At 41.4% G+C, this 12,392-nt stretch overlaps 1 protein-coding gene across 1 annotated transcript; it reads left to right on the top strand.

Annotated features, from left to right (window-relative positions):
* The first annotated feature begins 1,461 nt into the window (after positions 1–1,461).
* On the top strand, positions 1,462–11,337 carry POLE4 (DNA polymerase epsilon 4, accessory subunit). Its single transcript, XM_036334012.1, has 4 exons — positions 1,462–1,723; positions 2,426–2,510; positions 3,169–3,210; positions 11,038–11,337. The coding sequence occupies exons 1-4, from the start codon at positions 1,514–1,516 to the stop codon at positions 11,049–11,051; spliced, it is 351 nt and encodes a 116-aa protein (XP_036189905.1). The 5' UTR covers positions 1,462–1,513; the 3' UTR covers positions 11,052–11,337.
* Positions 11,338–12,392: the final 1,055 nt, after the last annotated feature.

The following is a 12,392-nucleotide window of genomic DNA, read 5'->3' as shown; positions in this document are numbered from 1 at the left end:
TTGCTTGGAGGTTTGATGTATATCCGGGCATTGATACAGGACTGCAAAGTTCAAAAGCTTAAGTTCCCAGGTTAGTTAAAATAAGACTATAATTGTTTCCTCACACCTGAACCTATTTGACTTTAGAAATTTAACAACTTGACTATAGTGACTCCACTTTATTTCTTCACTCTATTCCTCAGTGAATTAACCATCCGTCTCAATTTTCTCAACTATAAAACAAGATTAAAATATTACCTACTTCAAACAGGGTGTTATTAAAATAATGTAAGTCAATATGCCACATATAAATGTAAAACACTTTGAAGCATGCACATAGTAAGTGCTTAAAAAATGAGAGCTATTAAAACAGAATTGCCTTAGGAGAAACCTGTAATTGCAAATATCAACTCTTCTTCTATGCCAGCACATTTCAAAGTGTGGTGTGGGGACCACTGTGGGTGTGTTCTGAGGACCATTTTTAGTGGTCCATGAAGTAAAAGCTATTTCCTTTTTTTTATACTTACCGGAGGATTTTAGAGAGAGGGAGAGAGAGAGAAACATCCATGTCAAAGAGAAACATTGGTTGCCTCTTGAACCTGCAACCTAAGTTTGTGCTCTGACCAAGAATCAAACCCACAACCTTTTGGGGTACAGGACGACACTCCAACCAACTGAGCCACCGGGCCAGGGACAAAACTATTTTCTTCATGTAACCAATCCAGGTAAGTGGGTTCGTTGCGCGTTGCACAACTGAAAAGGCAGTGGTCTTTTGCAGAGAGGATTCATTTTGAGGCAACTTTGGGGTCTTCAATACATTTTTTAAGAGTAAAATGGGATCCTGTGAACAAAGTTTGAGAAGCCATGCTGTGATGCAACTCATGACCCAGTACATGTAGATGCCTTGTGATCGCCAATTCACGTTTTCCAGCCTGTATACCTTCTTCTTGTGGTTTCTGTTCGGACTGAATTCCTTCCTTTTCTGCCTGTCAAAGTCCTACCCCTACCTCCAGAGCATCTAATTCTCTCTGAAGCTGGTCCAAATTCCGCTCCCTCTTCTCTTCCCGGCGCGCTGGGCCCTTTGGGGACACGTCCGGGCCTCCCTCGGGGGCACGTGCCCTTTGCAGCCTTGGGTGTCAGTCTGCGTTGACCAAGACTAGCGGGCCGGGGCTGGGTTTCTCCTGTTCGGAGCGCTGGTCCCGGCACCAGCACCTCCAGCCACAATAGTCACCAACCACGGGGCCGTGCCTGGTCTCAACTAGGCCGGACGGCACCGGAGGGCCACTCGGAACCGAGGAGGCCACTACAGTCCAGTGGCAGCGAGAAGCAGCAGGAACTACGTGAAGCCACCACACACCGCGCCGACTTCCGAGTCGCCCGGATTCCCAGGAGCGCGGGGCTGAGCGAGGGGCGGGGCTGCACAAGGGGGTGGGCCACGCCCACAGGGGGCGTGGCCTCCAGCGCGCGCGGGAAAGGGGCTGGCGCTGCCTGCGCGCGCACAGGCGGGGGCCGCGCGCAGCACGCTACGGGCCGGATGGCGGCGGCCGCTGCGGGAAGCGGGACGCCCCGCGAAGAGGAGGGGTCCAGTGGGGAGGCAGCGGCCCCGCAGCCGCAAGCTCCGACGAGTGCGCCCGGGGCCCGTCTCTCGAGGCTGCCTCTGGCGCGAGTGAAGGCCTTGGTTAAGGCGGACCCTGATGTGACGCTCGCGGGACAGGAAGCCATCTTCATTCTGGCACGAGCCGCGGTGCGGCGGGAGCGCGAGGGGCCCTGGGACGCGGGTGGGGGCGTGGCTAGGGGCGGGGCTTAGTGACAGCGAGGGGCGGGGCTTAGCGGCGGCGTGGGCCGGCGTTGGGATGGAGGAGGTGGAGGAGGAGGAGGGTCGGAGGGGGTGTACTGAAGAGCCGGAAGTGGGAGGTGCTGGGGCCGCGTTGTGAGGTGTGAGTGCAGGAAGTGGGGACGGTAAAAGGGTCGCGTACGGTAGCATTAGTTTGTTACACCTGCCTCTAATTTGCATCTCCAGTGTCTACCACAGACCTTGTAGGAGTCTCTAGTGAATGAGTGGGGTGGATTGACAAAGGAGGGAGGAGAGACGTGCCATGGGCTAAAGGGGAAGGGGAAAGGGGGATAGACCTTCATGGAGTCCAGGGCCACCTTCAGCTTCCCTGACGACCTCCCCAAGCATCCGAGCCCCCGCCCACTCCTCCCCCTACTCACCAATAGAAGCTCTCAGAAATTGTGCCAGTGCCCACCAATACAGCAGGTGCTCAGATAACCCCGTATCTGTTCAGCATCCTTCCCGTGTCATGTGGACGAGGTGCCATAGGAGCTTAGTTGTTGTTTATATACGTCGTCTAAGGTAAAATTGGTTTGGCTATGTGGCGTTTCGCCTAAAGCCTCAGAAGATTAAGTGAGGGCTTACTGTACACCTCTCCCGTTTGCTTCACAGGAACTGTTTGTGGAGACTATTGCAAAAGATGCCTACTGCTGCGCTCAACAAGGAAAGCGGAAAACCCTCCAGCGGAGAGATTTGGGTAGAGTGTCCCTGTGGCATCTGCTGCCAAGGAGGCGGGGCGGATCTTCCCTCTCAGTGGTTAGGAAGGCCTCACTGTAAAATGAGAGGTGCCAAAGGGTCTGTCTGTGATTTCTGTTGGGCTGCCATCGTGCCAGAAAGCCCTACGTTTAGAGTCTCTGTGCTTTGGGTGGCTGGTGTGATGTCGGGACAGAGAAGGAAAGGAGTCCAGCTGTTGCCACAGCTGACTAGACCTCTTTACGCGTTCTGCCAGGTTGTGCCAGGCTTGATACTGCTTTTTCCCTAGACACTCGGGATTTGATTTCTGCGTTTTCTTTCTAGGTGGTAGCCATCATACAGGTGCACGCTTTCACATAATCGTATTTTCACTTTCCCCGCTATATTGCTAAACTCTTCTCTGATGACACTCAGAGCAAAGAGGTTCCCTTCCCTGAACAATATTTGCCCAGGCCTTTCTTATTCTTGTAGAGAGAGAGCTGATAGGTAAGATCTGGTGGTGGAGTAGCAATGGATTTCAAGTTAGCAAAGGGACACATTTTATAAACACCCTGGTTTGCATAAAGTCTCTTGCCTCCTTCAGTGTGGGGGTTATGCTCTTTGTGGGGGCTGATGTCCAAATGACCAGAGGTAGTCAGGTGTCCCTTTACCTTGTGTTTCAGATAATGCGATAGAAGCTGTGGATGAATTTGCTTTTCTGGAAGGTAAGTTCTCTACCAGTGGGTAATTATTTCTAGCTGTCTTTTCCATGCTAATGACCTGAGTTTAAAACCTTATATAAAATGGATGCATGGTTCTTCTTTGGTTGTGTAGGGATAATTTTTTCTCCCTACATCCTATACATAGGAACAACTAGTAATTTGATAAATCTGGTGGGATTTAGAAATTTCAGTTCCCTTGGGGAATTAGAACTTCTACCTGAGGATTGCTAATCATAAAGAAATGGCAGAGAAATTTAGATCGAAGTGGAGTTAGGTGGATTCTGAAGTTTAATTCCCACTTTGATCTTGCCCTAGGTATAAATCTTTCCCCTCTTAATGCTAGAAACCAGAAACTATTGCCAACATTTAAAGAGTACTTCTTGTTCTTTTTTTTCTTCAACAACTTCTTGTTCCTTTTTTTCTTAAGTGATTTTTTTGCTGCCTTGAGAGATTCTATACTCACCTGTATCTGTTTGTTCTTAGGAATTTTAGGTGAACTCATGTTTACTAACTAAATCTTGTAAATTGAAATAGCAAATATTTGACATATCTCATTTCAGCTACCTTCTTTTAGAACTATTTCTGACTTCACTATACCAAGGTATTCTCATTACCTCCTTCAAGCCTTATTACCATCCAAAATCTTTTCTTGATGTATTTATTTCATTTTATTTACACCTTTCTTTTGCATTTTTATATCAATCTAGGCTCTTGGCCCTTTTGAGATGTTCTTTTAAATGTCTTTAAATTCCCATGACCAGCTTCAAGTATCTTCTTTATAGCATTTTCTTAAGCTCTCTGTTCATGTACTCATTATTCTTAAAACTAAGTTGTTAGCTACCTGCCTTAAGGCAGGCAACTTCTTGTGACTGACTTCCTATTAGTCTTCCAATCAAAAATACTGGGCCCCTACTTTTTCTGCTCATTTTTAATTACTAGCTCTTCAGATTTGTATTTTAAAGATATAACACTATGCCATAACTGGTTTGGTTCAGTGGATAGAGTGTCGGCCTGCAGACTGAAAGGTCCCAGGTTCGATTCCAGTCAAGGGCATGTACCTTGGTTGTGGGCACATCTCCAGTGGGGAGTGTGCAGGAGGCAGCTGATCGATGTTTCTCTCTCATCGATGTTTCTAACTCTCTCTCTCTCTCTCTTCCTCTCTGTAAAACATCAATAAAATATATTAAAAGAAATAAAATAAAGATATAACACTAGTACCCTGTGGATAATAAATTAATTGGAGTGTGCCAGGAATGGAAGTGGAGAGATTTTAATGCAGTTTTCCATCCCACCCTCTTCCATGGCATAGTGCTTAGCTTGGACTTTTATGAGAAAGATGTGCTACCAACTGCGCTAATGAGGCACCTTAGCTTGGATTTTTAGTAATGCCATTTATTGAGTAGTAGATGTGTTCATTTTCATGTTCCAATAGAATAATCTCAGTAATTGAATCCTCTGTTCTATTACATTAATATATCAGAATTTTGACCATTTTAGCCTCTGTGGATTTAGTCAGTATTGTATTATTTTTGTACCTGTTAAAATAAATGTTCTTATGTCCTTAGAAGTGTATGTTCTAATTAGAAAATTACCTTTTTCTTTTTTTAATCAAGGCAATATATATCCATGCTTAAAAATCAGAATAGTGCCCTAGCTGGTTTTGGTCAGTGGATAGAGCGTCGACCCTCGGACTAAAGTGTCCTGGGTTCAGTTCTGGTCAAAGGCATGTACTTCGGTTGCAGGTTCCCCAGCCCTGGTCGGGGTGTGTGTAGGAGACAATCAATCAATGTGTCTCTCTCACATCAATATTTCTCTCTGTCTCTCCCTCTCTCCTCTCTCCCACTTTTTCTAAAAATCAATGGAAAAATATCCTCAGGTGAGGATTAACAACAAAATCAGTTACCTAATAGCTGTAGTGAAATGCAGCTGTCGCCCCTCACCCTTTTGCTTCTGTTTTTAGCTTTCAGGTGGTTACTCATATTTCTAAATAATATGCTTCCTCCTTGATTTATCAACTGCAGATGTTATTAATTCCTGCTATGATAAATGAAGATTTGGCTAACCTATACTACCCCATAAATCCCTTCCTCCTTTTCTTTTTTTTTTTTTTTTAAATATATTTTATTGATTTTTCACAGAGAGGAAGGGAGAGAGATAGTTAGAAACATCGATGAGCGAGAAACATCGATCAGCTGCCTCCTGCACATCTCCCACTGGGGATGTGCCCGCAACCCAGGTACATGCCCTTGACCGGAATCGAACCTGGGACCCCCCAGTCCGCAGGCCGACGCTCCATCCACTGAGCCAAACCGGTTTCGGCCCTTCCTCCTTTTTTAAAAAAACTATATTTTTATTGATTTCAGGGAGGAAGGGAGAGGGAGAGAGAGATGGAAACATCAATGATGAGAGAGAATCATTGATCGGCTATCTCCTGCACACCCTCCACTGGGAATCGAATTCGGGACCCTTAAGTCCGCAAGCTGACACTCTATCCACTGAGCCAAACCAGCTAGGGCCTTCCTTTCTTTTTTTTTGGTAGTTGTATCATTATTTTTAGTTCCTTTGATACCTTTACAGTTTATATAACACACCAAAATGTCTACTTTTTTGCTGTACCCAACTTTCAACATATTTCTTGTCTTTACACTTTGTAAAGTATGATTGTTACTGCACCTGTCTTTTCCTTTCCTGCTTTTAGCCCTCTTCTAGCTCTTGCTTTGGGTCATCTACACTTATTCTTTGACATTGTTGAGGCTGATGACATATTATTAGAATTAAATCTTTCATGCTTTATATGTAGGTTAAGTGTAGAAGTTGAAAGTAGTACTGTGAATAGTCTTCATGTATATTCTTTCTGTTCCTTAATACTTCATATAGGTCCCTTCCCTGCAGGTAACTGTTATCAGGCTCTGTAATCTTCTGGATACTTTATGCAAATAAGTGTAAATATGTATATTCTTATAAGTTTTTCCTTATGAAATACAATGTGAACAAATGTAAAGACAATAAATAATAAAATAAACAACATTGTAACCACCAACTAGGCAAAGAGATAGACTATTGTCAGCCCCTAGAAGCTCCATATATATTTCTTCCTCATCATATTCTTTCCTGTGCCCTGTCCTGACATAACTGTTTCCTGACTTTTTGGTAATTACTTCCTTGATTTTTTTTTATAATTTTACCATATAAGCATGCATCTGTAAATATGAGGATTGAATTTTGTATTTTTTTCAACTTTGTACAAATAGAAATAAACTGTATGTATTCATTTGTCAGCATCCGTTTCATAGCTGTTTTCTTTAGGTTAATTCATTTATGAGATTCATCTTTTTGGTTACACATATATCTAGTTTTTTCATTTTCTTTGTTGTATGGTATGCATACAATACATTGTGACAATACCACAATGGAACCATTTTAATGTCGATATTTGGATAATCTGTTTTTGGTGTGTGCTATTATGAACAGTTATGAATATTCTTATATGTGTTTCTCTGGGTATGTGTATGTATAAAATTCCTGGGACATAGGATATGTGTATCTCCCTTTTGTAGGTATTGCTGAACTTTGTGTATTACCTCATTCACATTAGTGCCAGTAGTATATGATAACTCTCATTGCTCTTTATTCTTGCCAGCACCGGGTATTATCAGAGTTTTTAATTTTTGTCAGTCTGGTAGGAATGTAATGAAATGGCATTGTGATTTTAATTTGCCCTCATTACTAGTGACGTTAAGCATCTTTCCATATCCATGTTCATTTTTTGTGGGGAGGTTGTTCTATTTTTCTTTTGTATATTTTTTCTTTTTTATTAAAAGATAGGAGCTCAACACAGGAGCTGCCCCCTGGTGGTCAGTGCACTCCCACAGGGGGGAGCACTGCTCAGCCAGAAGCCTGGCTCATGGCTGGTGAGCACAGTGGCAGTGGCAGTAAGGAGTGAGAGGTCCCGGACTGCGAGAGCCCCGGACTGCAAGAGGGATGTCTGACTGCCGGCTTAGGCCCAATCCCCAGCAGGCGGACATCCCCCAAGGGGTCCCAGACTGTGAGAGGGCACAGGCTGGACTGAGGGAGGGCTCCATCCCCCCAGCCCCCCTGCCACCCCCCTCCGTGCCTCCAGTGCACAAATCTCATGCACCGGGCCTCTAGTCTTTCATAAAAATAGAATAGCCTTTTTATCTATTGGTTTGAGGTAGGTATCCAGTTTTTTTCTTTTTGTTTTTCTCCCTTCTTGTTTGGCTATCTACTTGTCCATATCATTTTCTCATAGTTCTATCTTTGTTATAAATCAAGGCTGTTTCTGGGCTTTTTATTCTCTCTTACTGATCTGTGTGTCTGTTTCCATGTCAGTACCACACTGTCTCAATTATAGGAGCTTTATCCAAGAGAGCAAATCTTCCCACCTTGTTCTTTGATTTTTATTCTTTGCATTTTGATGTACATTTTAGAATCTGCTTGTCAAATTTCACAAAAAGGGATATTGATATGGATGGCATTGAATTATAGATTACTTTGGGTGAGAAATGATATCTTTACAATAGTGAATCTTCCAGTCCATGAACCTGGTATATTTTTTCATTTATTTAGATCTTTAATTTTTTAAAATTAATTTTTTTTTATTTTACCTGAAGAAATCTTGACATATACTGTTAGATGTTTTTCCCTAAGTACTTTATATTTTTAATGCTATTGTTAGTGGTATCTTCCTAAAAATGTCATTTAAAAAACATGGCTAGTATATAGAAATATAAATGATTACATATGTTAATTTTGCACCTAGTCTCTTGCTCAACTCTTACTAATTCTAATGATTTATATGTTCATTCTTTTGACTTTCCTTAATCACACAGTAATATCTTCCAATAATGATAATTTTGAGAAATTTTTAAAAATAAATGTCTTTAAAAATTTTTCTTTGCCATATTGCACTGGCTTGTATCTCCATTAGTGTTGAGTAATAGTGACAGCATTTTTTTTCAAAATATGCTTTTATTGATTTTAAAGAGAGTGGAAGGGAGAGGGAGAGAAACATTGATGCGAGAAACATCCGTCGGCTGCCTCTTATACACCCCTTACTGGGGATTGAGCCCACAAACCGGACATGTGCCCTGACTGGGAATTGAACTGGTGACCTTTTGGTGCGTGGGACAACATTCAACTAACTGAGCCACAAGGACCAAGCATCTTGATGTCAAAGGGAAAGCCTTCAGTGATTAGTACCTTTCCCCTCAGTCTCAGCAATATGGGATCTTAGAATCCATTAACTCCATTTATAAGTCCCTCTCTGCCACACATGTTATTGTTATGGATTTTTGTTTTGTCTTTGTTGGTTCACATAAGGCATTATCATTGTTGTATTGCAATGATTCAGTCAATGATATATAAATTTATCGGTATACTTACTACTATCTTTGCTCTTCTTTCCGTTCTGTATTTCTGATCTTCCATTTGTGATCATTTTTTTTTCTTTCTGAAGTAAATCCTTTAGAATTTCCTTTAGTTTGGGTCTTCTGGTAGCTGCGTTTTTCTTTTTTCTTTTAGCACATTGAAGCTATCATTCTACTTTTTTTGGTTTCCATTGAAGAATTACTTGTTATTCTTTTTTCTGTATGCTTTTGAGCTCTCCTCTTTATCTTTGATATTTCTGTAGTTTCACTTTGATGTATCTAGGTGTAGATTTCTAATGTGGTATGCTAAGAGTTGTTAAATCTGTGGATCTGTCCTAGAGAATTCTTAGCTAATAACTGTTGAAATATTGTCTCTGGTTTGTTTTCTCTATCTCCTTTTTCTTTGGAATTCCCGTTAAACAGATATTAAAACTCAACCGTAATTTTGCCACTCCATGATGTATTCTGTGTAATGTTTCTGACCTTGCAGTTTGCTTTCTCTTCAGTGACCTTATCTCCTTTAACTTTTTTTTTTTTTGTTAGTTTTAGTTTTTATATGTTTCAGTTCTGCACATTCTATTTGGTTATTTTTTTAAATGTATTTTGTCACTTTTTGTTGTTTGTATTTTCTGTAGGTATTTTGAAGCTTGCATTTTATTTCTTTAAACATAAGCACAATTGTTTATAGTCTGTGTCCATCTAATACCCAAGCCTTTTGAAGCATTTTTTTTTGTCTACTGTTTCTGTTGGTACTGTCTCATGGTCATTTTTCTCTATATGCCTAGTTATATCAGTACATGGTTCATTGGATTTGAAGTATTATTTGTTGGATAATTTGAGGCCTATATAATGAAATCTTTCTCCAAAGATTTTCATGTGCAAGGCACCTAGGGGCATTTATCAGTGCAGAATCTCCTTAATCCAAATTCAAGATTTGAGGCTGCTCAGATCACTGTGGTGATATGAACCGTGACTGCAGGCCTGTGAGGGGGCTGATTTAGTTCTGGTTTTGCCTTACTTGAGAGTTTAACCATTTGGGACTCCAGTGTTAAACAATGTGTGTGTGTGTGTGTGTGGTGGTGTGTGTATGGGGGGGTGGTGGGGGTGGTCAGGTTATCAGACCGTCCCTCTTGAGTCTGGGATTTGAATCTTGGTTCACTGAGCCTGCCAAAATCATAGCAGTTTTTCAGCTCTGTTTTTTGGATTGGAAAATGCCTTCAGGGTGAAAGCAGCTTTGAAGGCTGGGTTTACTTTGTGTTGTTGCCTTTCAGCATATTGGATTTTCCTTTTCTTGGAGCTTTTTCAAAGCCTAGATTTAAAAAAATATATATATTTTAATCAGCTTTGTCAGTTGGTCTTAGCAGGAATTTGCATTCTCACTTTTTTAAAAAAAATAAATTTTCGTCTCTCACTGTGTAGGATTTCTTCACAGGCCTGGTGGTTTTCATTCTGTCTTAAAATGAGGGAATAAGAAGGCTGTTGGAAGGTGTGTGTGTGTGTGTGTCTTTTGCCTGGCAATTTTCTTTAGATGTTATGGTGGTATCCCCCAAAGGCCAGAATGCAGAGAGCTTTACTGTGGGGAGCTGGCTAGTTTTCCAGATAATTCCTTTGGTCCTTTAAAAGCTCTGATACTTTCCTGCCAAGTTAGGTTTGCAGTCTTGCTTTTCCCTCTACATTATTGATAAATATACTTAAGTCAGATTTCTGATACTCAACTTTTTGTTGAACTCTCTTAACTGTTGATAGATCCCCCAATTCTTTGTTGTAGATTCATGTCTTTTTTTTTAATAAATATATTTTGCTTGATTTCAGAGAGGAAGGGAGAGGGAGGGAGAGATAGAAACATCAGTGATAACAGAGAATCATGGATTGGCTACCTCCTGCACGCTCCCTATTAGGGATTGAGCTCAAAACCCAGGCATGTGCCCTGACCAGGAATCAAACCATGACCTCCTGGTTCATAGGTCGATGCTCAACCACTGAGCCATGCTGGCCAGGTGATTTATGTCTTTTTTAAGCTTTTTTTCCTTTTGAATGGAATCTTAGGTAGGAGAGCATAGAACATAGGAACTTGTGGGCTCAGTATCCCATCTTGAACTAGAACTTTCTCAAAAAATTATAAACTCTTTATTTTATCTCATGTATTTTGTATCTCCCCTTGTATGGCCTCCATAAGTGCTCGCTTAACTAATATAATAACTTCTTAGGCCTTTCCCAACTCTAATCTAACGCTTTAGACAAGTATGCTTAATTCCCAACTGCCCACCCTCTCTACTGACTGTTTTCCCCCGGGGGTCTTTTGGATGGCTATTCTTCTAAACAAGTATTTGGTTTTAGAGAATTGCCAGCACCAAAGCAGCTCCCACTTTAACCTTGCCCGGTTTGTTATACGCACCCAGCTCTTGAGGCACCTTGCTTGATACATTGCTCTTTGTCTTTTTAGGTACTTTGGACTGATTACTGAGCTGGACACTTTGTGAGCCTTCACCTGCATCCTTCAGCGAGCCCTCTGCAGGCCTCAGCTTTGAAGAACAGAGTCCTTGGAAAGTGGCACTCTATAGTTTCCTGTTCTAACTTTACCTAAGCCAGAATAACCTGCTTGTTTTTCTCTACAAGGTCTTCCATGGCTGTCTTCCATTTCTGTCTGGATCAACTGCTGCTGCTTGAGGCAGAGACAAAATGATTTGTGTTGGTTGCTTAATGAATGACAGGGACCAGAATAAAGGTCTCTGATCAACTTGAAGCTAGTGTGTTTCATATTCTTGCCTTTGTTCTCCCACCGTGACGGGAGAGCTGCCATGCCCAGTCACAGACCTTCTTGATCGTCCCTGCCAACTGTTCTAAATCTCAGTCTTTTCATTTATTTGTTCTTTTCCAGCATGTCACCAGAATCTGGTTCCAGAATTTGCTGGGTACCACTTAAGGTCTTCATAAGTTCAAATAAATGTGATGCTAGATTTAAAATGAATTCAAATTTTTAACAGCGTTGTTAAGATATAATTTACATACCATTTAAAGTATGTATTTCAATAGTTTTTAGTATATTTACAGATATGTACAACTGTCACCACCATTTTAGAACATTTTCATCTGAGTGGAATCATAATATGTGGTATTTTGTGCCTGGCTTCTTTCATGTAGATAATATTTTCAAGATTTATCTATGTGATACCATATATCAGTAGCAGTTCCTTTATTTTTATTTTTTAATTGTGAAGTATACATAACAAAATTTACCACTTAAGCCATTTTTAAATGTACAGTTTTGTGGCATAAGCATATTCACAGTTTTGTACACCATTATCTGTCTCCAGGACATTTTCCATCTTCCTAAACTGAAACTCTGTACCCATTAAACAGTAATTTCCCACTCTCTCCTCCCCTAGTCTCTGGCTAAATTTTGTTTTGTTTTTTTCAGGGGAAGGTGTGGGTGACAGCAGGAAGGAGGCAGACTATGTAGGAAGCAGTGGTTAAGGAAAGCGCAGGAAGCCTTTGACAGTGGGTCTTACATATTTTTGGATCATGGATCAATGATGCAAAGTTCATAGATCTCCCTAGAAAAATGCAGATACTCAGTCCTGAAGCGTTTTATAAATAAACTTTATTTTAGAATAATACTACATTTACAACAAAGTTGCAAAGTCAGTGCCCAGACCCTACAGCCACTGAACTATTCAGTGTCCTATAAGTAAGTCTTAACTGCGCTCAGTCCTGCAGAGAGAGGCTGGCTCCCCAAGCCCTTGGCGAAGTAGTCACCCTTAGAGCACCACTTGGTAGAAGTGCTCTCTTCTGACAAAT

Source organism: Myotis myotis, unplaced genomic scaffold (genome assembly GCF_014108235.1).
Source record: "Myotis myotis isolate mMyoMyo1 unplaced genomic scaffold, mMyoMyo1.p scaffold_m19_p_14, whole genome shotgun sequence".
Taxonomy (NCBI): domain Eukaryota; kingdom Metazoa; phylum Chordata; class Mammalia; order Chiroptera; family Vespertilionidae; genus Myotis; species Myotis myotis.
This window is presented reverse-complemented; position numbering and strand designations above follow the sequence as displayed.

Bases quoted from the DNA above. Each gene is read 5' to 3' on its own strand.
- POLE4 (XM_036334012.1), top strand. From the start codon at position 1,514: ATGGCGGCGGCCGCTGCGGGAAGCGGGACGCCCCGCGAAGAGGAGGGG. The intron at 1,724-2,425 runs GTGCGGCGGGAG...TTTGCTTCACAG, and splicing joins TCATTCTGGCACGAGCCGCG to GAACTGTTTGTGGAGACTAT. The intron at 2,511-3,168 runs GTAGAGTGTCCC...CTTGTGTTTCAG, and splicing joins CCTCCAGCGGAGAGATTTGG to ATAATGCGATAGAAGCTGTG.